This window comes from Eriocheir sinensis, chromosome 11 (genome assembly GCF_024679095.1).
Source record: "Eriocheir sinensis breed Jianghai 21 chromosome 11, ASM2467909v1, whole genome shotgun sequence".
In the NCBI taxonomy this organism is placed as follows: domain Eukaryota; kingdom Metazoa; phylum Arthropoda; class Malacostraca; order Decapoda; family Varunidae; genus Eriocheir; species Eriocheir sinensis.
This window is the reverse complement of record NC_066519.1, coordinates 17,940,834-17,965,641: the sequence shown is the minus strand read 5'-3', so window position 1 is coordinate 17,965,641 and position 24,808 is coordinate 17,940,834. Positions and strand designations below refer to the sequence as shown.

The following is a 24,808-nucleotide window of genomic DNA, read 5'->3' as shown; positions in this document are numbered from 1 at the left end:
GGAGACAGACGGACAGACAGACAGACAGAAAGACAGATCGATTCGTTTCCAGTGATTTTTTTCGTTTCTCTTTGCGACTATTTCTCTACCTATATTTTTATTACTATTTATTTTTTTCTCTTTCATTCTTCTTTCATACAGTCATTTAGTATTTTCATCATCAATATTAGAACCCGTACCCAGGAAGACAAGAGGTCGAGGTATTTTTTCAGTTCATATATTCCTCGTTTTTTCTTCTCTATCTCGTCTACTAACCATTTTTTTTCGTTCCTTATTCCTTCGTTCCCGGATCAGAAACTATAACAATATTTTGCCTTTTATTCTACTTCGCAAAATTTAAGTCCCATATTCTACATTTTGGAGCTCACACACTCACATTACATAAGGCTTTGGTAGAGGTTGTGGTGTTAGTATTTCCATGGGTAGTGTTATGAGCCGAGTGATAGTTTGGCAAGGCTTTGGTATAGGTTGTTGTGTTAGTATTTCCATGGGTAGTTTTATGAGCCTGGTGATAGTTTGACAAGGCTTTGGTAGAGGTTGTTGTGTTAGTATTTCCATGGGTAGTGTTATGAGCCTGGTGATAGTTTGACAAGGCTTTGGTATAGGTTGTTGTGTTAGTATTTCCATGGGTAGTTTTATGAGCCTGGTGATAGTTTGACAAGGCTTTGGTAGAGGTTGTTGTGTTAGTATTTCCATGGGTAGTGTTATGAGCCAAGTGATAGTTTGACAAGGCTTTGGTAGAGGTTGTTGTGTTAGTATTTCCATGGGTAGTGTTATGAGCCAAGTGATAGTTTAACAAGGCTTTGGTAGAGGTTGTGTAGGTATTTCCAAGGGTAGTTTTATGAGCCTGGTGATAGTTTAACAAGGCTTTGGTAGAGGTTGTGTTTGTATTTCCAAGGGTAGTTTTATGAGCCTGGTGATAGTTTGACAAGGCTTTGGTAGAGGTTGTTGTGTTAGTATTTCCATGGGTAGTTTTATGAGCCTGGTGATAGTTTGACAAGGCTTTGGTAGAGGTTGTTGTGTTAGTATTTCCATGGGTAGTTTTATGAGCCTGGTGATAGTTTGACAAGGCTTTGGTAGAGGTTGTGTTAGTATTTCCAAGGGTAGTTTTATGAGCCTGGTGATAGTTTGACAAGGCTTTGGTAGAGGTTGTGGTGTTAGTATTTCCATGGGTAGTTTTATGAGCCAAGTGATAGTTTGACAAGGCTTTGGTAGAGGTTGTTGTGTTAGTATTTCCATGGGTAGTGTTATGAGCCGAGTGATAGTTTGACAAGGCTTTGGTAGAGGTTGTGTTAGTATTTCCATGGGTAGTGTTATGAGCCAAGTGATAGTTTGACAAGGCTTTGGTAGAGGTTGTTGTGTTAGTATTTCCATGGGTAGTGTTATGAGCCTGGTGATAGTTTAACAAGGCTTTGGTAGAGGTTGTTGTGTTAGTATTTCCATGGGTAGTGTTATGAGCCTGGTGATAGTTTGACAAGGCTTTGGTAGAGGCTGTTGTGTTAGTATTTCCATGGGTAGTTTTATGAGCCTGGTGATAGTTTGACAAGGCTTTGGTAGAGGTTGTTGTGTTAGTATTTCCATGGGTAGTTTTATGAGCCAAGTGATAGTTTAACAAGGCTTTGGTAGAGGTTGTTGTGTTAGTATTTCCAAGGGTAGTTTTATGAGCCTGGTGATAGTTTGACATGGCTTTGGTAGAGGTTGTTGTGTTAGTATTTCCAAGGGCAGTTTTATGAGCCTGGTGATAGTTTGACAAGGCTTCTGCACCAGGGACGTGAATAAAACACTCCTGGGAACCCGATTTATCTCCATTGTGGCCTTGGGAAATATTTGTGTCTAAAAATAAAGGTTTATGAATCATATGTAAAGAATTCTACTCCACTTTGCAGTCCACGAGAACGGGACTTAAAACCTTCAAACCTTCTCTCTCCGTCTTGTTTCGTTTCCTCATTTTTTTTTATCGTTCTTATTCCTTGTTTCCGGATCAAAAACGGTGGCTGGGTGGTTAGCGTGTGGGCGCGGCGTACAGGTGGACCCGGGTTCGCGTCCCGCTCATCGCCACAAGCTGGGATTTTTTCAGGCACCGTCGAGTGGCCCAAGACTACCCACATGCTGCCCTGAAGACCACCTATCAACCCGAACTCTAGATTCTCTCACTAAAAGCAGGGTTAAGAGAGACCTCCCTAACCCGGTAGCAGCGACGGCCAAATTTGTGGCTTTATCGTGTACCAGCGACGGGGGGCCAAATTTTTGCCATGATATAACCCCCAAAAAGAGATGATGCATAAACTGATGACAAATGCGTTGATATATATTATGAAATGGTTTGCGTGAGTGATAATTTTTTCTCATTTTTCTCGCTTAGAGGGACCATTAAGAAACATGATCCCCGCAGCTACCGGGTTAACCCTGACTAAAAGGAGGATTAAAGATGAGCTCCGGGGGACTGCATGAGCCAAGCAAGATGGCGCCACTATAAACACTTGCCTGCGCCACAACGGGCTGGGGTCGACCATCAGGCCCCACCAGGATAACCTACCGGCGCCATAGGATAGGCAGAACTAAAAAAAAAAAAAAGTAAGAATCATATGGAAATGAATTCAACTATACTCTTCGACCTAAAAGATGAGGACTAAAAACGATCTAACCCTCTTCTTACCCTCTCTGATCCCTTGCATCTATTCCACAGGCAAAGACGGAGGGGGATCAGACACGTCACTCAGCTCAATACCCTCCCACTTATAAAACTCGATAACATAAGTAAGAATCATACGTAAGGAATCCAACTCCACTTAACCTAAAAGAACACGACTGAAAACGATCAAACCCTCTTCTCTCTCCCTCTGATCCTTTTCATCTATTCCACAAGCAAGAAAAGGGGATCAAATACCTCACTCTTTGTTCATTACCTTCCCAGCTATTAAAACTCAGTAGCAAAAGTAGAAAAGGAAGTAAATAAAGAATCCTCTCCTCAACCCAAAAAAGGAAACAAAAAGTGATCTAACCCTCTTCTTTCCTCCTCTGATCCTTTTCATCTATTCCACATGCAAGAAAAGGGGATCAAATACCTCACTGTTTGCCCATTACCTTCCCAGCTATTAAAACTCAGTAGCAAAAGTTAGAAGCATATGTAAAGAATCTAACCCCTCTCTCCAACCTAAGAAAACAGGGCTAAAAGTGATCTAACCCTCTTCTTTAATCCTCTGAACCTTTCCATCTATTCCACATGCAAGAAAAGGGGATCAAATACCTCACTCTTTGCCCATTACCTTCCCACCTATTAAAACTCAGTAGCAAAAATTAGAAGCATATGTAAAGGAATCCAACTCTACTTATCCGCCTAAAAGAACACGACTAAAAGCGATCTAACCCTCTTCTCTCCTCCCTGATCCTTTCCATATATTCCACAAGCAAGGAAAATGGGATCACACACGTCATTCTTAGCACATTGCAGAACCATAAAAAAAAATCGATAACAAAAGAATCATATGTAAAGGAATCCAACTCTACTTAGCAACCTATTATTGATTTTTTCATTATTATTATTATTATTATTATTATTATTATTATTATTATTATTATTATTATTATTATTATTATTTTTTTTTTTTTTTTACGCCCTTGATCTGTCTCTGCTGTAAAACCTAAAAGAACGCGACTGAAAACGATCTAACACTCTTCTCTCCCTCCCTGATCCTTTCCATCCATTCCACATGCAAGAAAAATGGTATCCCACACGTCACTCCACCCAATACCCTCCCACTTAGAAAACTCGATAACATAAGTAAGAATCATATGTAAAGAATCCAACTCCTCTTTCCAATCTAAGAAAACAGGGCTAAAAACGATCTAACCCTCTTCTCTCCTCCCTGATCCTTTCCATCCATTCCACATGCAAGAAAAATGGGATCTCACACGTCACTCCCAGCTCAATGCCTCCCCAGCTTTCGCAATACCCGGCTCAAGGCTACGAAATGTCACGCTGCGCTATGAGTCTCCTGCCACGGGGAAAGTGTAACGAAGGAGTGACGCTACGAATTCCTATGAGTGTAGAGATATTTCGTTGTAGAAGTTTTGTATCGTAGAGTATAACGAAGGAATGACATTGTAAATCCTTAAGACAGTATAGATTTCGTTGTAGACTTTTTGTATCGTAGAGTATAACGAAGGAATGACGTTGTAAATCCCTAAGAGAGTATAGATTTCGTTGTAGAGTTTTTGTATCGTAGAGTATAACGAAGAAATGACGTTGTAAATCCCTGAGAGTATAGATTTCGTTGTAGAAGTTTTGTTTCGTAAAGAATAACGAAGGAATGACGTTGTAAATCCCTAAGAGTGTATAGATTTCGTTGTAGAAGTTTTGTTTCGTAAAGAATAACGAACAAAAGACGTTGTAAATCCCTAAGAGTGTATAGATTTCGTTGTAGACTTTTTGTATCGTAGAGTATAACGAAGAAATGACGTTGTAAATCCCTAAGAGAGTATAGATTTCGTTGTAGAAGTTTTGTTTCGTAAAGAATAACGAAGAAAAGACGTTGTAAATCCCTAAGAGTGTATAGATTTCGTTGTAGATGTTTTGTATCGTAGAGTATAACGAAGAAATTACGTAAATTCTTAAGAGTTATAGATTTCGTTGTAGAAGTTTCGTTTCGTAGAGTATAACGAAGAAATGACGTTACAGATTCATAAGAGCGTATAGATATCGTTGTAGTAGTCTCGTATCGTAAAATATAAAGAAAAAAATAGCAATACAGATACGTAAGAGTGAAAAAAGATATTGTAAAAGTCTTGTATCATAAAGAGTAACGAAGAAATGACGTTACAGATTCATAAGAGTGTAGAGATATCGTTGTGGCAGTCTCGTATCGTAAAATATAAGGAAAAAATGTTAATACAGATTCGTAAGAGTGAAAAAAGATGTTATAGAATTCTTGTATCGTAGAATATAACGAAGAAATAACGTTACAGGTTCATAAGAGTAGAGATATCGTTGTAGCAGTCTCGTATCGTAAAATATAAGGAAAAAATGTTAATACAGATTCGTAAGAGTGAAAAAAGATGTTATAGAATTCTTGTATCGTAGAATATAACGAAGAAATAACGTTACAGATTCTTAAGAGTGTAGAGATATCGTTGTAAAAGTCGTGTATCGTAAAATATAACGAAGGAATTGACGTTACAGATTTTAATAGTGTAAAAAATTCATTGTAGAAGTTTTGTATTGTAAAGAGAGAGAGAGAGAGAGAGAGAGAGAGAGAGAGAGAGAGAGAGAGAGAGAGAGAGAGAGAGAGACAGGAAGCTCGACTCTGCAGTGTGAAAATTCCTAAGTCAAAAGAAATGTCCTTCGTGGATTTGCTTGAAGGCGCTCGAGGCCCAGAAGGAAACATACATACATACATACATACATACATATATACATACATACATATATACATACATATATACATACATACATACATATATACATACATACATACATACATACTTACAAAGAGGAAAGATATGTGTAGGTAGGCTGAAAAGTAAACAAACAAACACACGCTCTCACACACACACACACACACACACACACACACACACACACACACACACACACACACACACACACACATCCTTATATAATTCTGCAACTATGAATATTAACTTTACTATGACACATACAGAGAGAGAGAGAGAGAGAGAGAGAGAGAGAGAGAGAGAGAGAGAGAGAGAGAGAGAGAGGTAGTGCAAAGGTAAGGGTAGGAGGAAAGGAGGAAGGCATGAAGGACAGGAGGAAAGGGCAGGAGGGAGGGAGGGAGGGAAGGAGAGAAAAGGGGGGGGGGAGGGGGGAGAGACTGGCGCCGGAAGAAGCCACATCCGGAGTCAGCTGGGACACACACACACACACACACACACACACACACACACACACACACACACACACACACACACACACACACACACACACAGGCGGACCCATTTTCATCATCCTGTTTTAAATTCTAAGGGACATTAAAACACACACACACACACACACACACACAGGTGCAAAGGAAAGGGAGAGGAAGATGGGCAGGAAGGAAGGGATAGAAGTGAAGAAGGGAGGGAAGGAAGGAGGGAGGGAGGGAAAAAAAAGGAAAGGAGGAGGAAAAGGAGAACGATGGAAGAGGAAAAGATGAAGAAGGAGGAAAATAAGCTGGAAAAGAGAGGAAGGAAGGAAGGAAGGAAGGAAGGAGGAAAGAGAGGTAGATAATGAAAGGAAGAAGGGAGAGAAGGAAAGGAAAGAAGGGAATAAAGGAAGGAAGAAGAGAAGGAAGAGAGAGAGAGAGAGAGAGAGAGAGGAGGTATAGGAAGGAAGGGAAAGAGGAAGGGGAGGTGTTAAATGTGGGAAGACAATTATAAGAAGGAAGAGGGGGATAAAAACGTGAGAAAAGGAAACAGTAAGTAGAAAAAGCGAAGGAAGGAAAGGCGATAATTCATAAAAAAAAAAGCAAATGTGAAAGAGAATGAGAGAGAGAGGAGTTATGAAGACGAAGCAAGATAAGGGGGAAGAGGAACAGGAGGAAGAGGAGGAGGAGGAGGATGACCATGAAGGAAAAGGAGATGGGAGAGAAGAAGGAGGAGGAAAAGGAAGATGTTAAAAAAAGAAGGGAATGAAGGGTAGAAGGAGGAGATGAATGAGACACGAAGGAATGGTTGAGAAATTGAAGGAAAGTAAGGAAAAGGGGATACAGAAGGGAAAAAGAAGAAGAAGAAGAAGGAAGGGAATGAAGGGGAAGGATAGAGGAGGAGATGAAAGGGACACGAATGAATGGAAGAGAAATTGAAGGAAAAAGAGGGGACAGGAGGGAAAAAGAAGGAGAAGAAGAAGGAAGGGAAAAGAGGGTAGGAAATTAAAGAAGAAGGAGGAGGTATGAAGGGAAGGAACGAAGAGAAAGTAGGGAAAGGAAAGGAAAAGAGGATAATGTGAACAGGAAATCAGAGAGGAAAAAAAAGGAAGGGAAGGAAAACGAAGGGAGGAGAATATAAGGAAAATTAGAAGGAAAGGGAGGGAAAAAGAAGAAGGCAGAGGAATAGAGGAAAATGTAGAAAAGGAAATGAAGAAGAATTGAAGGGAAGAGAAAAGAAAGAGAAGGAAGGGAAGAGAAAAGAAAGAGAAGGAAGGGAAGAGAAGGGAAGGAAAAGTAGAAGGAAAGGGAGGAAAAAGAAGAGGGCAGAGGGGGAAAGGAAAACGTATGCAAGGAAATGAAAGAGAATGGAAAAGAGAAAAGAAAGGGAAGGGAAGGAAAAGTAGAAGGAGAGAGAGAGAGAGAGAGAGAGAGAGAGAGAGAGAGAGAGAGAGAGAATAAAAAGTGGAGGAGGAGGAGAATGGACTGGCTATTTGCTTTTGCCTTCTGGAGACAAACAATTAATAGCCCTTCATTATAACACTCCCAGGGGCTACCACAGGCCTTCCCGGGGGGGGAGAGAGAGAGAGAGAGAGAGAGAGAGAGAGAGAGAGAGAGAGAGAGAGAGAGAGAGAGAGAGAGAGAGAGAGAGAGAGGGGGGGGGGACTTTGCAGAGGAGGAAAATATGGTGTATAACATTCTCAAGGTGATAAAAAAAAGTGCGTTGGAGATGATGTGATGATGATGATGATGATGAGGAGGAGGAGGAGGAGGAGGAGGAGGAGGAGGAGAAGGAGGAGGAGGAGGAGGAGGAGACCAACAGCAAGAAGAATGCGAATAGGAGTAACGGCAAACAACAACAACAACAACAACAACAACAACAACAACAACAACAACAATAACGTATGAGCAAAAAACAGTAAAATGAAGAATAAATAAAAGAATAAGAATAATAAGGAGGAGGAGGAGGAGGTGAAGAAGGAAAACAAGAAGAACACAATTAAGAAGAAGAAGAACTAAATAATAATAACAGGAAGATGAAGAAATAAGAGAAAAATGAACAAGAGTAATAAGAAAAAAAGGAGGAGGAAGAGGAAAAGGAGGAGGAGGAGGAAAAGGAAAACAAGAAGAACACAATTAAGAAGAAGAAGAACAACAAAATCATAATAACAGGAAGACGAAGAAATAAGAGAAAAATGAACAAGAGTAATAAGAAAAAAAGGAGGAAGAAGAGGAGGAGGAGGAGGAGGAGGAGGAGGAGGAAAAGGAAAACAAGAAGAACACAATTAAGAAGAAGAAGAAGAACAAAATAATAATAACAGGAAGATGAAGAAATAAGAGAAAAATGAACAAGAGCAATAAAAAAAGGAGGAGGAGGAGGAGGAGGAGGAAAAGGAAAACAAGAAGAACACAATTAAGAAGAAGAAGAACAACAAAATGGTAATAACAGGAAGATGAAGAAATAAGAGAAAAATGAACAAGAGTAATAAAAAAAGGAGGAGGAGGAGGAGGATTAAGGAGAGTAATTCATTTCTTCCTGTGAGTTACAAATATTTAATACCGTTCTGTGTTGTATTATGTCCTTGTATCATCTCTCGTCTTTACTCTCTTTTCGTTATTTTTACCTATTCTATGTTTTGTGATGTAGTTTTGTCTTTCTCCCTTATTCCCTCCTTCTCTTCTCGTTAATGTACTTCCGTCATTCTTCATTTTCCCGCTTTCTATTCGTCTTTGCTTACGGCGATTTTATTTTAATTTTTCCTTCTTTATTTTATTTATTTATTTATTTTTTTTTTCGTCCATCATTTCAGTGCAAGAGTTCGAACCCATGTAGTGAATCTCTCACCACTTCAGTTTTCCTTTTTTTTGTTTTTGTTTTGTTTTTGTTTCATTTTTTTTGTCTTTTGCGAGTGTTTTTGTTTCTATCTCATCTTTTGATTTGTTTATTTGTCCAGCTTTTCTCCTTTACTTCTTCTTTTCTTTCTCTTTTTTCTCTCTCTCTCTCTCTCTCTCTCTCTCTCTCTCTCTCTCTCTCTCTCTCTCTCTCTCTCTCTCACCTGCCCCACACACCTGCCGTGCCCCCAAGGAGTGACAGGTGTGCGTCCAGGTGTGAGGGAGGAGGAGGAGGAAGAGGAGGAGGAGGAGGAGGAGGAGGTGGAGGTGGAGGTGGAGGAGGAGGAGGAGAAAGGGTTAGACTATATGAGTGCAATGTAGATTTGAAACCTTCGAAATAGGATTAAAATAGATGTAGGATTTGAGGGATTAGAGAGAGAGAGAGAGAGAGAGAGAGAGAGAGAGAGAGAGAAGAGAAGAAAAAATAGATAGACAAATAAATAAACAAATAAAAGATAACATAATTCATAACAAAAAAAAACGAGAAAAAAAGAAGAAAAAAAAACACTAGGGATGAAAGATTTCCTATATGGGTTGAAACTCTTGCATTAAACTGAAGGATAAACAAATAAAGAAGAATTAGAATGAGATTATTCATATACAAAGACAAAGAAATAAGAAGCCTCACAAAAGTATATTAAACGAGAATAGGATAAAAGAATAGGAATGTGATAAAGAACGAGAGAACGAGATAAGTTGGACAAATTCAGATTCAGCAAAGACACAGGCAAGAATTGGCTTACGAACAGAGTGGTGGGTGAGTGGAACAGGCTTGGCGGTCATGCGGTGGGTGCCAATACGATAGACACATTGAAGATTAGACAAATTCATGGATAGTGAGGTTAGGTGGGGTTAGGTTCACAGGAGCTGCCTTGTATAGATCCACCAGCCTCTTGCAGACTCCTTATGTTCTTATGAAGGGAAGGAAAGAAGGAAGGATAGATGATTTTTTGTGCAAGTTCTGGGGTAGGAGAAAAAGAACAGGGGCTTAAAAAAGGAAGGAAGGAAGGAAGGAAGGAAGGAAAAGTTAAAGTCTCAGAGAAAAGGAAACTTAGGAAATGAGATAAAGTTAGATAAAATAAAAGAACGCAAGGGAAAAATATTTGAAGTGAAAGAGAATTTGAGAAAGAAAGAATACATGAAGGAGAAACTGGATGCAAATATATAAGGAAGAAAGACTTTGATATTTGAGATACTGAATAAAGGAAGGGGAAGAAGGAGGAGGGGAAGGGGGAGGGAAAAGACACCTTGAGGGAGGGAGAGAAAGCCCTTTAAAGTATTGGAGAGAGGGAGGAAACTTCTGGAGAGAGAGAGAGGTGGAGGGGTAGAGTTAAAGGAGGAAGGGAGAGAAAAAAAGAGGAGATATTGAGAGAGGGAAGGAAAACTATGTAGATGAAGGAGGAAGGAAGGAAGGAAGGAAGGGAGGAAAGTTTGAAGGAGGAGGAAGAGGAGAAGGAGGAGGTTGGAAGAAAGAATGGAAGGAAAAGGAAAGGGAGGAAAAAATTGGAGAGAAAGAAGGAAGCTGATTTAGAGGTGATAGGAGAGACGGAGGTGATTGGAGAGAGAGAGAGAGAGAGAGAGAGAGAGAGAGAGAGAGAGAGAGAGAGAGAGACTGTAATAAAATCGTGAAGGAGGAGAAAAAGAAAGAAAGGAAGAAGAAAAGAAGGAGAAAGATAGAAATGGAGGAAGAATGCAACAGGAAGGAAGGAAGGAAGGAAAGAAGGAAGGAAGGAAGGAATAAATATGGAAAATGGAAAAGTGAAAAAAAAAACGCGATTATTATTATTTTTATTCATTTTGACGGAAGAAGAAAAAAAACAAGGGCAGGAAGGAGGGAGGGAAGGAAGGAGGAAACCAGAGAGAGAGAGAGAGAGAGAGAGAGAGAGAGAGAGAGAGAGGCACTCCACCACCTTGCTCCGGCCGTTTACCCGTGATGGCTTCGTCCACAACTGACCACAACGGTATGCCACGTCTCTCCACTCCCCCTCCATTTTCCCTCCACCCCTCCACCCCTACCCATGCCAGCACCCTCTCTCTAGGTGGAGGAACTAACTAGGAGACACTGTGAAGCCCTGGAGGGAAGGGAGAGAAGGAGGGAAGGGAGGAAACCGGGGAAAAGGAAGGGAATGTTGAAGGGAGTGTTTTCGTACAGACCAGCTCGTGGCACCGCGCGAGACTGCCGTGGGTGTTTGCGTGCTGGGGGCGCTTTTACCCCCTCCCCATGCCTCCCCTGCCTCCCCCGCGCCCCCTGCACCCCCTCAAAGGACAGGGTAGTGATTGAGGAAGCCCCTGGAGTCGCGGTGTCCAAGGGGAAAGCCGGGGAGGGAGGGAAACAAGGGGAAAAGTAAAGGGTAGATGATTTGAAAGTGGTGTGTGGTACCGAGGCTGTCTTGCATGGCTGCTCGCCCTCCCTCGCCCTCCTCTCCCTCGCCCTCCCTAACACGCTGGCGACTTTCCCTCCCCTCGTGCCCCCCCTCCTGCCTTCCCTCCGTCCCCCTCCCCCCGCCCCCCCTCGCCCTGGAAGGCTAAGATATACCAAAATACCGCTTCTCACCGACTCCCTCCCTCGCTTGGTTCTCCGGGAAATTTCTCAACAATAACGCACCTTCCTTACCTTACCGCCCCCGCCCCCCTCACCCCCCCTTACCTTCCCTCCTTCCCTCCCTTACCTGACCAGCTCTATTACTTTACCTGTGTGTGTGTGTGTTTGTGCGTGTTTGTGTGTGTGTGTGTGTGATAATTTGTTTGTTTTGGGTTAGTTTTGCTTTTAGTGTTTTTGTGTATGATTTTTTTGTGTGTGTTTATGTGTGTGTGTGTGTGTGTGTGTGTGAGAGAGAGAGAGAGAGAGAGAGAGAGAGGTATGCATTCTCTCTCTCTCTCTAACAACCCTCAGCGTGGCCTTACAAAAACAATAATAGCGACCATTATTTACCTCTCGTAACACACCACCATCACCACCACCATCACCACCACCACCACCACCACCACCAAAAACTTATTCTCCTCTATCCTCCTCTCACCTTTTTTTTTCTTTCTTCCTCCTCCTCCAACCATCTCTCCTTCCCTTCTTTTTTTTCTTTCCCCTATCATCGTCTATTCTATCTATCTATCTATATCTATCTATCTATCTATCTATCTATCTATCTATCTATCTATCTATCTATCTATCTATCTATCTATGTGTCTGTGTGTTTGTCTGTATCTATCTTCTTAATACATTCCATACATTACAGAGAGAGAGAGAGAGAGAGAGAGAGAGAGAGAGAGAGAGAGAGAGAGAGAGAGAGAGAGAGAGAGTTGACCACTCCACCGAGGAAGAAGGAAGTGGTCTCCTCACATATGATTGACGGTGAACGGCCTCCTCCTCCTCCTCCTCCTCCTCCTCCTCCTCCTGGTCTTCCAATTCCTCCATCTTCAGTTCCGCCGCTTATAAGTGTGTGTACTGTGCCCCTTCTCCCGTAATCTTTTTTTTTTTTTACTTTTCTTTTTCTTTTCTTTTTCTTCCTCATCTTTCACACTCTTCGTTATATTTTATTGCTTCCTTTTCTTTTTCCTCATCATTTTCCTCTGCTTCTTCTTCCTCATCACCTTCATTCTCATTATTTTCCTCTGCATAATGATGATAATAACAACAACAACAACAATAACCTCACGTAAACTATCGTAAAGGCGTGAAGTTATTTTGTCACACACACACACAAAAAAAAAAAATATATATAATCAATCTTTGTCAACTCCACATACCGTCGACTTGCTGATTGATGTTCCTTATAAAACGGATAGAAAATATAAAGTGGTCAAAAATTATATGGCGTTACTTGTCAGACATAAAATCATCCCTCTAACTAAACTTTTCATTTCTCACTTTATGATCTGGGGTGATATAAAGGAGCTGTGAAGAAGATGGTTCGTGTTTTTCCTATCAGGGTATAAAAAGAGGAGGAGGAGGAGGAGGAAGAGGAGGAGGAGGAGGATTAGGAGGAGGAGGAGACAGCTACTTTCCTATCTATATTTCCCTTCATCCTCTCTTGATTAGTTGAGCATCATTCAAGAAAAAAAAATGTAGGAGAGGAAGAAGAGGAGGAGGAGGAGAGTTACTTTCCTATCTATATTTCCCTTCATCCTCTCTTCATTAGTTCAGCATCACCCATGGAAAAAAATATATCAGTAAGAGAATAAGAACAGAATGGACTGCTTTTGGTAAGGTACTATCACTGAATAGAAAGACGTAGAATCAGTGCATCCTGCCGGTCCTTACACACTGTTCAGAAAGTAGGGTTGGTATTCTTAAACACTCCCGCCTCTAACATCAACCACTTCCAAAGGCCGAAAAGGAGATCAGTCGGGTCCTAATGAGTGTTTCTTTAGTTTCACTGTACAGAAGAAGGGTCAGACTACCACCGGTGTCATAAAACTACCCTTGGAAATGCCCACAACTCCCACGAAAGCCTTGTCGAATATATGTTTCTTTAGGTTCACGGTACAGAAGGGTCATAAAACTACCCCTGGAAATGCCCACAACTCCCACGAAAGCCTTCTCAAATATGTGTTTCTATAGGTTCACGATACAGAAGAAGGGTCATAAAACTACCCCTGGAAATGCCCACAACTCCCACGAAAGCCTTGTCAAATATGTGTTTCCTTAGGTTCACGGTACAGAAGAAGGGTCATAAAACTACCCCTGGAAATGCCCACAACTCCCACGAAAGTCTTCTCAAATATGTGTTTCCATAGGTTCACGGTACAGAAGAAGGGTCATAAAACTACCCCTGGAAATGCCCACAACTCCCACGAAAGCCTTGTCAAATATGTGTTTCTTTAGGTTCACGGTACAGAAGAAGGGTCATAAAACTACCCCTGGAAATGCCCACAACTCCCACGAAAGCCTTGTCAAATATGTGTTTCTTTAAGTTCATGGTACAGAAAGAGAGTCAAACTACCACCAGGGTCATAACAGTACCTCTGGAAATGGCCACAACTCCCACGAAAGCCTTGTCAAATATGTGTTTTTTTAGGTTCACGATACAGAAGAAGGGTGAAACTACCACCAGGGTCATAAAACTACCTCTGGAAATGCCCACAACATCCCACGAAAGCCTTGTCAAATATGTATCTTTAGGTTTATGATACAGAAGAAGGTTCAAATTACCTACCACCAAGGTCATAAAACTACCCCTGGAAATGCCCACAATTCCCACGAAAGCCTTGTCAAATATGTTTCTTTAGGTTCACGGTACAGAAGAAGGGTCAAACTACCACCAGGGTCATAAAACTACCCCTGGAAATGCCTAGAACTTCTACGAAAGCCTTGTCAAATATGTATCTTTTGGTTTATGGCACAGAAGAAGGTTCAAACTACCACCAGGGTCATAAAACTACCCCAGGAAATGCCCTAAACTCCTTTGTCAAATATGTGTTTCTTTAGGTTCATGGTACAGAAGGAGAGTCAAACTACCACCAGGATCATAACAGTACTCATGGAAATGCCCACAACTCCCACGAAAGCCTTGTCAAATATGTATCTTTAGGTTCACGGTACAGAAGAAGGGTCAGACTACCACCAGGTCATAAACTACCCAAAAAGCCCTACAAAAGCCTTGTCAAATTTTTTTTTTTTAGGTAGTACAGACAGAAGAAGGGTCAGACTACCACCAGGGTCATAAAACTACCCCTGGAAATGCCCACAACTCCCACGAAAGCCTTGTCAAATATGTATACTTGAGCACAGAAATGTTTGATGATTCGGCCCTTCTGGGAGCCTCACAATATGGAGAAGAAAGTTAAGAGGAAGACAAAGAGGAATGGAGATAAAAAAATGCTGGGTATAAAACATTGAAAGACAGGAAGCGAGACTCGTGGACCAGACAAAGGCGGAGGGTATTTTGATGATTCAGACGAGAGAGAAAAAGAGTCTTGGGCTGGCTATGATATTTACGACCTGCCCGAGTCAACTATACCCTTCACTACCACCACCACCACTATACCAATACCACTACCACCACCACGACCACCACCACCACCACCACACCAATACCACTACCACCACCACGATCACCACCACCACCACCACACCAATACCACCACCACCACCACCACTAATACCACTACCACCACTAATACCACTACCACCACCACCACTACCACCAATATCACTACCACCACCACCACTACCACCACCACCACAACCACCATCATCACCACCACCACCATCACCACCAGTACTGTTACCCTCACCACTTCTGCTATTACCCCATCACCACAATCACCACCACCCCCTCCCTCCCGTCAACACCACTCATCACCATTGCTATTACTATCATCACCACAACCACCAGCACCACCACCACCATCACCACCATCATACCTCTCCTACCCTCCCCTAACTTACCTCCCCTTCTTTCCTCCTCCTCCTCCTCCTCCTCCTCCCCCCCCCCAACCAGCAGTAGCATAAGTTCCGGTTGCCCCTCTCCCTCCCCTTTCCCTCCCTCCCTCTTTCCTCCCCTCTCCCTCCCTCTCTCTCCCCCTCCCCTCCATTCCCCGGGCATTGTTATCGTCATGCCCACCTGACTCTCTCTCTCTCTCAGGATAAAAACACGGTCTAGTTAACAGAAGGAAGAAAGAAAAAACAAATCAGCGCAGAGAGAGAGAGAGAGAGAGAGAGAGAGAGAGAGATGGGGCAGGGTTGAGTTGCTGTTTGGTAACTTTACCGGAACAAGGAACCGTGACAGAGAGAGAGAGAGAGAGAGAGAGAGAGAGAGAGCATAAACGAGGAAAGCGTGGCAGAGGCGTTGAGAATAAAAAGTAGACAGACAGGGAGGGAGCATTTGACAGGGTAGTTTAACAAAGGGTCGGAATGGCAAGGGAAAAAAAAAATACAGGGTTACATTTCTTTGGTCGATATTGTCAAACGCTTCAACCCCTCACGCCAACTTCTTCCAAAAGCCAAAAAGGAGATCAGTTGGGTTCTAATGAGTGTTTCTTTAGGTTCACGGTACAGAAGAAGGGTCAGGTGATACAAGAGGAATCGTAGCTAATGAGAAAGAGGTTGACAGGGAAATGAAGGGTTTGATAGAGGAAAACAAGGTGATACAAGAGAAATCGTAGCTTATATGAAAGAGGTTGACAGGGAAAGGAAGGGTTTGATAGAGGAAAACAAGGTGATACAAGAGAATCGTAGCTTATAAGAAAGGTTGACAGGGAAATTAAGGGTTTGATAGAGGAAAACAAGGTGATACAAGAGGAATCGTAGCTTATAAGAAAGAGGTTGACAGGGAAATTAAGGGTTTGATAGAGGAAAACAAGGTGATACAAGAGGAATCGTAGCTTATAAGAAAGAGGTTGACAGGGAAATGAAGGGTTTGATAGAGGAAAACAAGGTGATACAAGAGGAATCGTAGCTTATGAGAAAGAGGTTGACAGGGAAAGGAAGGGTTTGATAGAGGAAAACAAGGTGATGCAAGAGGAATCGTAGCTTATGAGAAAGAGGTTGACAGGGAAAGGAAGGGTTTGATAGAGGAAAACAAGGAGATACAAGAGAATCGTACCTTATAAGAAAGAGGTTGACAGGGAAAGGAAGGGTTTGATAGAGGAAAACAAGGTGATACAAGAGGAATCGTAGCTTATGAGAAAGAGGTTGACAGGGAAAGGAAGGGTTTGATAGAGGAAAACAAGGTGATACAAGAGGAATCGTAGCTTATAAGAAAGAGGTTGACAGGGAAAGGAAGGGTTTGATAGAGGAAAACAAGGTGATGCAAGAGGAATCGTAGCTTATAAGAAAGAGGTTGACAGGGAAATGAAGGGTTTGATAGAGGAAAACAAGGTGATACAAGAGAATCGTAGCTTATAAGAAAGAGGTTGACAGGGAAAGGAAAGGTTTGATAGAGGAAAACAAGGTGATGCAAGAGAATCGTAGCTTATAAGAAAGAGGTTGACAGGGAAAGGAAGACTCTACATAAAAACTGATCATTATGTGACGTGAAAGGGACGAGTTAACAGGGTACAGAGTGCACTACAGGGGATTGGCAGGGTACGTATAGTGTGTGGAAATATATAGCAATTTACAGGGAGTTAACAGGGGAGCATAGTGCATAATGGAGGCAGTTAGCAGGGAGTATATGCCGAAGAACGATGACAAGGGTGTTTTGACAGGGCCCAGAGCTTTAACACGGGCTTGACAGGGTGTGTAGGGTGTATATAGCATAGTGAATTACATAGCACATTAACAGGGGAGTGTAGTGCATAATAAAAGGAAATAGCAGAGAATATATGACAGACAGGGTGATTTAACAGGGGCCCGAGCTTTGACAGGGGCTTGGCAGGGTGTGTAGGGTGTATATAGCATAGTGAAGTACCTAGCAAGTTAACAGGGGAGTGTAGTGCATAATAAAAGGAAATAGCAGAGAATATATGACAGACAGGATTTAACAGGGCCTTGACAGGGGCTTGGCAGGGGGGCTTCATGTGTGTTAGCGTATGTGTGTGTGTGTGTGTGTGTGTGTGTGTGCGCGAGTGTTATGTGGCAATAGGGCGTCGCTGTGGCAGGGCAGGGGAGCGTGGCAGGGGAGACAATGGCGCCAGGTGGGAGGGAACCACACCTGCCCACCGGAAACGTGTGCCCACGCCCCTGCACCTCCCCTCCCTGCCACCCCTACCCCCCCCCCTGCCTGTCTCCTTGCCTTCCCTCCCCGCTCACTTCCCCTCCCTCGCTTCCCTCTCTCTCTCTCTCTCTCTCTCTCGCTTTACCTCAGTTGCTATTATACCTCCCTCCTCCTGCCCTCATTCTCTCTCTCTCTCTCTCTCTCTCTCTCTCTCTCTCTCTCTCTCTCTCTCTCTCTCTCTCTCTCTCTCTGACTATCTTCTCTATCCATTTATCTTATTGTTTTCCTCCTTATATGTATGAATTCCCCGTCTCTCTCTCTCTCTCTCTCTCTCTCTCTCTCTCTCTCTCTCTCTCTCTCTCTCTCTCTCTACACCTACTACTACTACTACTACTACTACTGCTACTACCATCATCACCACTACATCACCACTATCACCACCACCATCACCACCACTGTCACCACCGTCACAACAGGTAGTGGGGAGGAAGTTAGTGACCGTGACGGGCAGTAGGAAGAAGGGGGGGGAGGGGGGAGGAGGGAGGGGAGGGAATGCTAGTAGCCCAGACTGTATCATCTCTCTCTCTCTCTCTCTCTCTCTCTCTCTCTCACGCACGCCCCCTCCTCTACCCCCTTCTCTACCCCTTCCCCCATTTTCTCTCTCTCTCTCTCTCCCCTTGACATGGGTGAGTCATCGAGAGAGAGAGAGAGAGAGAGAGAGAGAGAGAGAGAGAGAGAGAGAGAGAGAGAGATTAATCTACAAACAGGAAGAAGAAAAATAAGTTATGGATGAAGTGGGAAAGAAGTTAAATGAGGAAATAACAACTAATGAATGAAGGAGGATGAAGAAGAAGAACAGGAGGAGGAGGAAGAAGAAGAATAGGAGGAGGAGGAGGAGGAGGAGGAGGAGGAGGAGGAGGAGGAGGAGAAAAGTAATGAATAACAGACTGATTGACAAAAAGAATAAAACAAAATAACAGAAAATGCGATAAAAGACGTAAATAAAAGAAATTAATAGGAAATGCAGTAGAAGACGAGGAAAAGAAAAAGAAAAAAATGGTATTACAGGAAACGGAGAAAAAAATAAATATACGCGAAAGAAGAAGAAAAAGTTAAGAATGTGGAAAATAAATAAAATCCGTATATTGAGAGAGAGAGAGAGAGAGAGAGAGAGAGGGGGGGAGGGGACAGAACATATACACTGATCTAAGAATTAAATGTCCCTGCGCTGCCGTTAGCCAAACATTCTCTCTCTCTCTCTCTCTCTCTCTCTCTCTCACGAGCCCTTTAGTGATCACGTTTGGCTAATTTTTCTCCAAGTTTACAGAGAGAGAGAGAGAGAGAGAGAGAGAGAGAGTGCAATACAGAGGTAAAACGGTACTTGTGTAATGTTCGTACGTAAGTTTGTGTGTTTGTGTGTGTATGTGTGTGTGTGTGTGTGTGTGTGTGTGTGTGTGTGTGTGTGTGTGTGTGGTAGAATTTTTATGTTCTAACTAAATTTTCGCGAGTACGGTACACACACACACACACACACACACACACACACACACTGCATAGGTTGTTGTGTGTTCTGTGTGGATTGATGGACTGGAAATGGGTAGGAGGTGGAGGTGATGGTGATGAATGGTGGTGGTGATGGTTAGCAACACCACCACCACCACCACCATCACCACCTCTACCAAAGTAAAAAAAAAAGGTGATGTTTGGCGGTGTGATCAAGGATGTGTTCGTGTGTTTGTGTGTTGTACCCTCACGGTAAAGGTATATGAGAGAGAGAGAGAGAGAGAGAGAGAGAGGGCGTGGGAGGCGTGGCGTGAGTGGGGTTAGGGCGTGTGTCTGCTTGGGGCGGCGTGGCGGTGGTGGTGGTGGCAGCGGCGGTGGTGGCGGCGGCGGTGGTGTGTCCGAGCGGTTCATTCACCCAGCGGAGTGCGTGGCGCCGGGGCAGACTCACACACGCACACGCACGTACACACCAGCCCGAACACGCGGCGTGCATGAGGCTCCCTGTCTTCGCGGAGCCCGAGGTGGAGGAGAAGTGTGATCCGAGTGAGTGTGTGGGGGGCGGCGAGGAGCGGCGGCGGGGGTGGCGGTGGAGGTGGTGGCGGTGGTGAGGGGGGCGGGGCGGGGCGGACACGGGCGGGGCGGGGTAGAGCGGCACACACGCTAGACTCAGCAGTGTGGGAGTGACGGGGCACCGCGCTGGCTGCCCACACAGGCTTCGCGGCCTCTGCGTATCGATTTTTGCGTGGCGCTGGGGCAGCCATTTTAGCCTGAGCGGCGCCCAAGGGTAGTCGGTGAGTGGCGGCGGTAGCAGAGCCCAGTACGGCGCAGCAGACACCCAGCAGGAGCAGCAGTGAGCGTGGCGGCGAGGCAGGTGAGCCCACACGCCTTAGCACCTGTCCACCCAAACACACCTGCCGCCCACGCCCACGCCACACCACCACCACGCCCGCCGCCCTCCCCAGCAGGCAACACCAGCAGGTAATGGAAGGCGGGCACGGCAGGGGGTGATAGGCACTGACGCCCTCTGGCACCGGGCCTGGCACTACCCTCCCCTGCTCACCCCAGTGCCCCGGCCCCTCCAATACCCCGCCCCTGCCCCGGGTACCTCACTCGGGCATCAGGGACATAGAGATAAGCCACCATCCTGCCCCAGTGTGTGTGTGTGTGTGTGTGTGTGTGTGTGTGTGTGTGTTATGCTGACTGTGGTGTATGATTGTGACGTTAGTAGTGGTGATAACATTATGGTGATAGTGGTGGTGGTGGTGGTGGTGACAACGTGAGACATCGGTGTGGTGGTTGTGGTGGTGGTGGCGGCGGCGTGGTGGAGTAGTGAAGTATGCCGCCGTGGTGTGGTATTGATGCCAGTGGTAGGACGACTCCGACGGTGGTAGTGACGGTGATGAGGCAAGCGGATGTTTTATACACAATCATGCCGTTGGTGGTGATGGCGATAAGTAGTAAAAGCAGTAGTAGTAGTAATGGTAGTAGTAGTAGTAGTGGTGGTGGTGATGTTAGTATAGGCAGTGATGATGGTAGTGATGTATAATCGTAACATCACAAGTGTCACTCAGTAATGGTGGTAGTGGTGGTGGTGATGGTGGTGTGTATCGTGGTGGTAGTGATGGTGGTGGTGTTGTGTATTGTGGTGGTGGTGGTGGTGGTGATGTGTATGGTGGTGGTGGTAGTGATAGTGGTGGTGGTGTTTATTGTGGTGGTGGTGGTGGTAGTGATGGTGGTGGTGGTAGTGATAGTGGTGGTGGTGTTTATTGTGGTGGTGGTGGTGGTAGTGATGGTGGTGGTGGTGGTGTAAGAGTTAACAGAAGCCAGACTGGTGTTGCCCTAAGAACGTGCTGTGCCCTCCGTCCTGGGGTTTAGCGGGGGCGCGGTGGTGGTGGTGGTAGTGGGGGTGGTGGAGGTTGAGGTTGCTGTGGTATGGTTCAATCTTGTGTATATACGTAGGAGGTGGTGATGGTGATGAGGAGGGTGGTGGTGGTGGTGGAGGTGGTTGTGGTCTGGTTCAATCTTGTGTGTATACGTAGGAGGTGGTGGTGACTGTGGTGGTGGTGGTGGTGGTGATGAGGGTGGTGGTGGTGATGACTGTGGTGATGGTGGTGGTGATGAGGGTGGTGGTGAGAATGGTGATGACGCAAAGTGGTGAAATACGTAGATAGGTAAACACACACACACACACACACACACACACACACACACACACACACACACACACACAAACTCTACGCAGTGAGCTCATCCACAGTGGGAGAAACGATACCTCCACCTCTCCCTCCACTTCCCTCCACCCCTCCTCCTCTCCACCCCTCCACTCGACCAACGACGCCATAAGGAGACGGTGGTTACGGTGTTGTGGGTGACGGAACGAGGAGGTGGAGGTGGTGGAGGGGTGGAGGAGGAGGAGGGGGGGAAGGCCAGAAGGTAACTATCATTCCCCCCTTCTCCCCCCTCCCCTCTGCCTCCCCTCTGCCCCCCACCTCCCCCCTCCCCTCTGCCCCCCCTCCTCCCCCCCACCTCAAGTATTGTACAAATTGTTGGATACTAGAAAATGTTGAGACTTTCACCCAATTTATCACACACACACACACACACACACACACACACACACACACACGCCAAGGTTTCCCTCTCCCTGATAAAGCTTTCCCTCCCTCCCTCTTTCCCCTCCCTCACACACACACACACACACACACGCACACGCACGCAATCACGCCTCGCAATCACACTCAGCTGGCCAATTCTAGCATACTTCCCTCCCTCCTTCCCTCCCTCCTTCCTCCATTCTCTCCCTCCCTTCCCTCCTTCACTTCTCTCCTTCTTTCCCTCCCTCTCTTCCACATCACCACGCCTTCTCCACCACCATAACACACACACACACACACACACACACACACACACATACGGATACGCATATGACGCATTTATACGCCTTGCAGCAGAGAGAGAGAGAGAGAGAGAGAGAGAGAGAGAGAGAGAGAGAGAGAGAGAGAGAGAGAGCAACGTAAAAGATTCATTCATATCCTCACGCACTCTCTTTTTCTCTTTTTCTCTCTCTTACACACACACACACACACACACACACACACACACACACACAAACACACACACACACGGAAGGACAGACGTAGTGCAGTGGTTAGCTCGCTCGCCTCAAAACCAATGGATCCTAGGTTCGATTCCCGTGAGAAGTGGAGTGCCCCTCGTCCACCGTGCAGTGAATGGGTATACCGGGTGCCAGAAAGGTTGGGTCCGATGTATCCCGCCTACTGAGTGTGTGTGGGTGTGAGGCTTAAGCCGTTCCCAGGGATCGTCGCTTCTGAGAACATTGGGGCCATTCTCAGACGCTTCTACCCATCACATCAACTATTTTCAAAGGCCAAAACGGAGATCGATCGGGTTCTAATGGGTGTTTTATTAGGTACAGGGTAAAAGAAGAAGGGTCAGACTACTAGAAGAGTCATAAAATTATCCGTGGAAATACCCAGAACTCCTATAAAAAAAGCCCTATGAAAGCCGATGGAAAAGATGGCGCCAATATAAAAACACTTGCCTGCGCCATGACGGGTTGGGGCCGACTACCATCCAGGCCCCTCAAGAAAGCCTACCGGCGCTAAAGGCTGAAACGTAAAAATAAAAAATATAAAAAAATAAAATAAAAAAGTATCGCCCCATCTTTTTTTATATCGAGTCTAGCGTGTGATCAGACCATGGGGAATTGCACATTATATCCCTTTAACTCCTCTCAGCATCCATCATACGAGAGAGAGAGAGAGAGAGACAGACAGACAGACAGACAGACAGACAGACAGACAGACAGACAGACAGACAGACAGACAGACAGACAGACAGACAGACAGACAGACAGACAGACAGACAGAGAGAGAGAGAGAGAGAGAGAGAGAGAGAGAGAGATGCTAATACGAATCTTTTCACTTTTCAGAGGCCAATTCACCTTTTTTTATTTTTCTCACCACATTGTTCGTTTCTAAGTGATCATTTATGCATTCTAATCCCACGTGACTCGCCCCCACTTATTCTCTTTCTTCCGTTTATAAATTCATTGTGTTTATACTTCGATCGCATTTAAAGGGTTCCAATCCCCTTTTTAAAGAGTTCGAGTTGGTGGACTTAAAGCTTCCAACACTCTTGACCTTCCCATAGGCCGATCGATACACTCTCTCTCTCTCTCTCTCTCTCTCTCTCTCTCTCTCTCTCTCTCTCTCTCTCTCTCTCTCTCTCTCTCTCTCACACACACACACACACACACACACACACACACACACACACACACACACACACACACACACACACACACACACACACACACACACACACACACACACACACACACACACACACACACACACAATGCAGCTCAGAACACACACACACACACACACACACACACACACACACACACACACACACACACACACACACACACACACACGTAAAAAAAGAAAAATATCCTCTCTCTCTCTCTCTCTCTCTCTCTCTCTCTCTCTCTCTCTCTCTCTCTCTCTCTCTCTCTCTCTCTCTCTCTCTCTCTCTCTCTCTCTCTTTTCATCCAATATATCCATTAATTATTTTTCCTCCCTTTCTCTCCATTTCAATTTTCTTCCTCTTTCCTTCCTCCTTTACTCATTTTCTTTCCATTTTTCCTTCTCTTTTCCCTCTATCCTTCTATTTTTTCCTTCTTTCCTCATTCTATCTATTTCATTCTGTCCCCTTTTTCCTGTTTCCTTCTATTCCTTTCCTCCATATCTCCTCATTTCATTTATTCTCTCCTCCTTCTCTCTCCTATCCTTCAGTTTCCTCCACACGAGTCCCTTCTCCTCCATCTCTCCATTTCATTCCTCTCTCCTCTTTCTTATTTTTTCCTCAGTTCCTTCTCCCTCTCACACTCCTCCACGTTCTTAATTTTCCTTCATTTTTTCCTCGTAATATAATTTTTTATAGTCATTTTTATATATATATATATATATACCTTAAAAAATGACATCTGTACCGTATATTAATTTGGGATCCAAACACCTGTACGTCATATTAATCAACACACACACACACACACACACACACACACACACACACACACACACACAGTTACGTCAAGTTGAGGATTAACTTGAAATTGGTCTTTCTCTTACTTTTTTTTCGTATTTATAGTTGCTGCGGTTTCGTGTGTGTGTGTGTGTGTGTGTGTGTGTGTGTGTTTGTTTCGTCATGTGCCTAGTAAGTGTGTCATTTGTACTGCTTCCATGAACTCGCCATTACTTTTATCATGATTTCTTTATGCGCTCGGCTGTTTTCACTTTCATATATTCATACATCACCTGGTTAGTCTTACCACACACACACACACACACACACACACGCACTCACACGCACGCAAACATTTGGAACTAATATCGCTTTACCAGTAGTAGTAGTAGTAGTAGTAGTAGTAGCAGCAGTAGTGGTAGTAATAGAGGAAGTACATGTTAGCATTGTATTCTTGTAGTAAAAGTAGAGATTGTTGTGGTAGAAGAAATACCAGTAGTAGTAGTAGTAATGGTAGTAGTAGTAGTAGTAGTAGTAGTAGTAGTAGCAAGACCCAGTAACACCCATTTCACCACACACACACACACACACACACACACACACACACACACAGACACACACATACATTTATATATAATTTCCCTCACCCACCAACCCACCGATTTCCCCGCCATCAAACCTTGCGTCATGGGGGGCAGAGAGAGAGAGAGAGAGAGAGAGACTTCCTTACGTCACTCTGTCGCCACCGATACGTGTTGAGTGCCATGGGTGACGCCACAGAGGGCCACGTGGGCACTGGGGGGGCGCGGGGAATGGGGGGAGGGGGGACGGGCCAGGTGTTGGTTAATGTGGTGATGGTGGTGGTGGTGGTGGGTGTTACTTTATTTTTTTTTCTCTTTT

At 44.4% G+C, this 24,808-nt stretch overlaps 1 protein-coding gene and 1 long non-coding RNA gene across 7 annotated transcripts in view; both read left to right on the top strand.

Moving 5' to 3' along the window:
- Window positions 1-550: 550 nt before the first annotated feature.
- On the top strand, window positions 551-1,454 carry LOC126997203 (uncharacterized). The gene is made up of 3 exons (XR_007751947.1): window positions 551-743; window positions 1,218-1,286; window positions 1,353-1,454. It is a non-coding gene; the product is annotated as an uncharacterized LOC126997203 (long non-coding RNA).
- A 17,768-nt stretch (window positions 1,455-19,222) lies between these two features.
- LOC126996962 (nascent polypeptide-associated complex subunit alpha, muscle-specific form-like) overlaps window positions 19,223-24,808 on the top strand; it is a 43,972-nt gene continuing 38,386 nt past the window's right edge. The window contains exon 1 of one of the 6 annotated variants that reach the window (XM_050857918.1): window positions 19,223-19,399. In XM_050857918.1, coding sequence (XP_050713875.1) covers window positions 19,348-19,399 — 52 coding nt within the window. In that variant the 5' untranslated portion in view covers window positions 19,223-19,347. The other 5 variants (XM_050857920.1, XM_050857922.1, XM_050857921.1 and 2 more) reach the window with 5 other exon arrangements.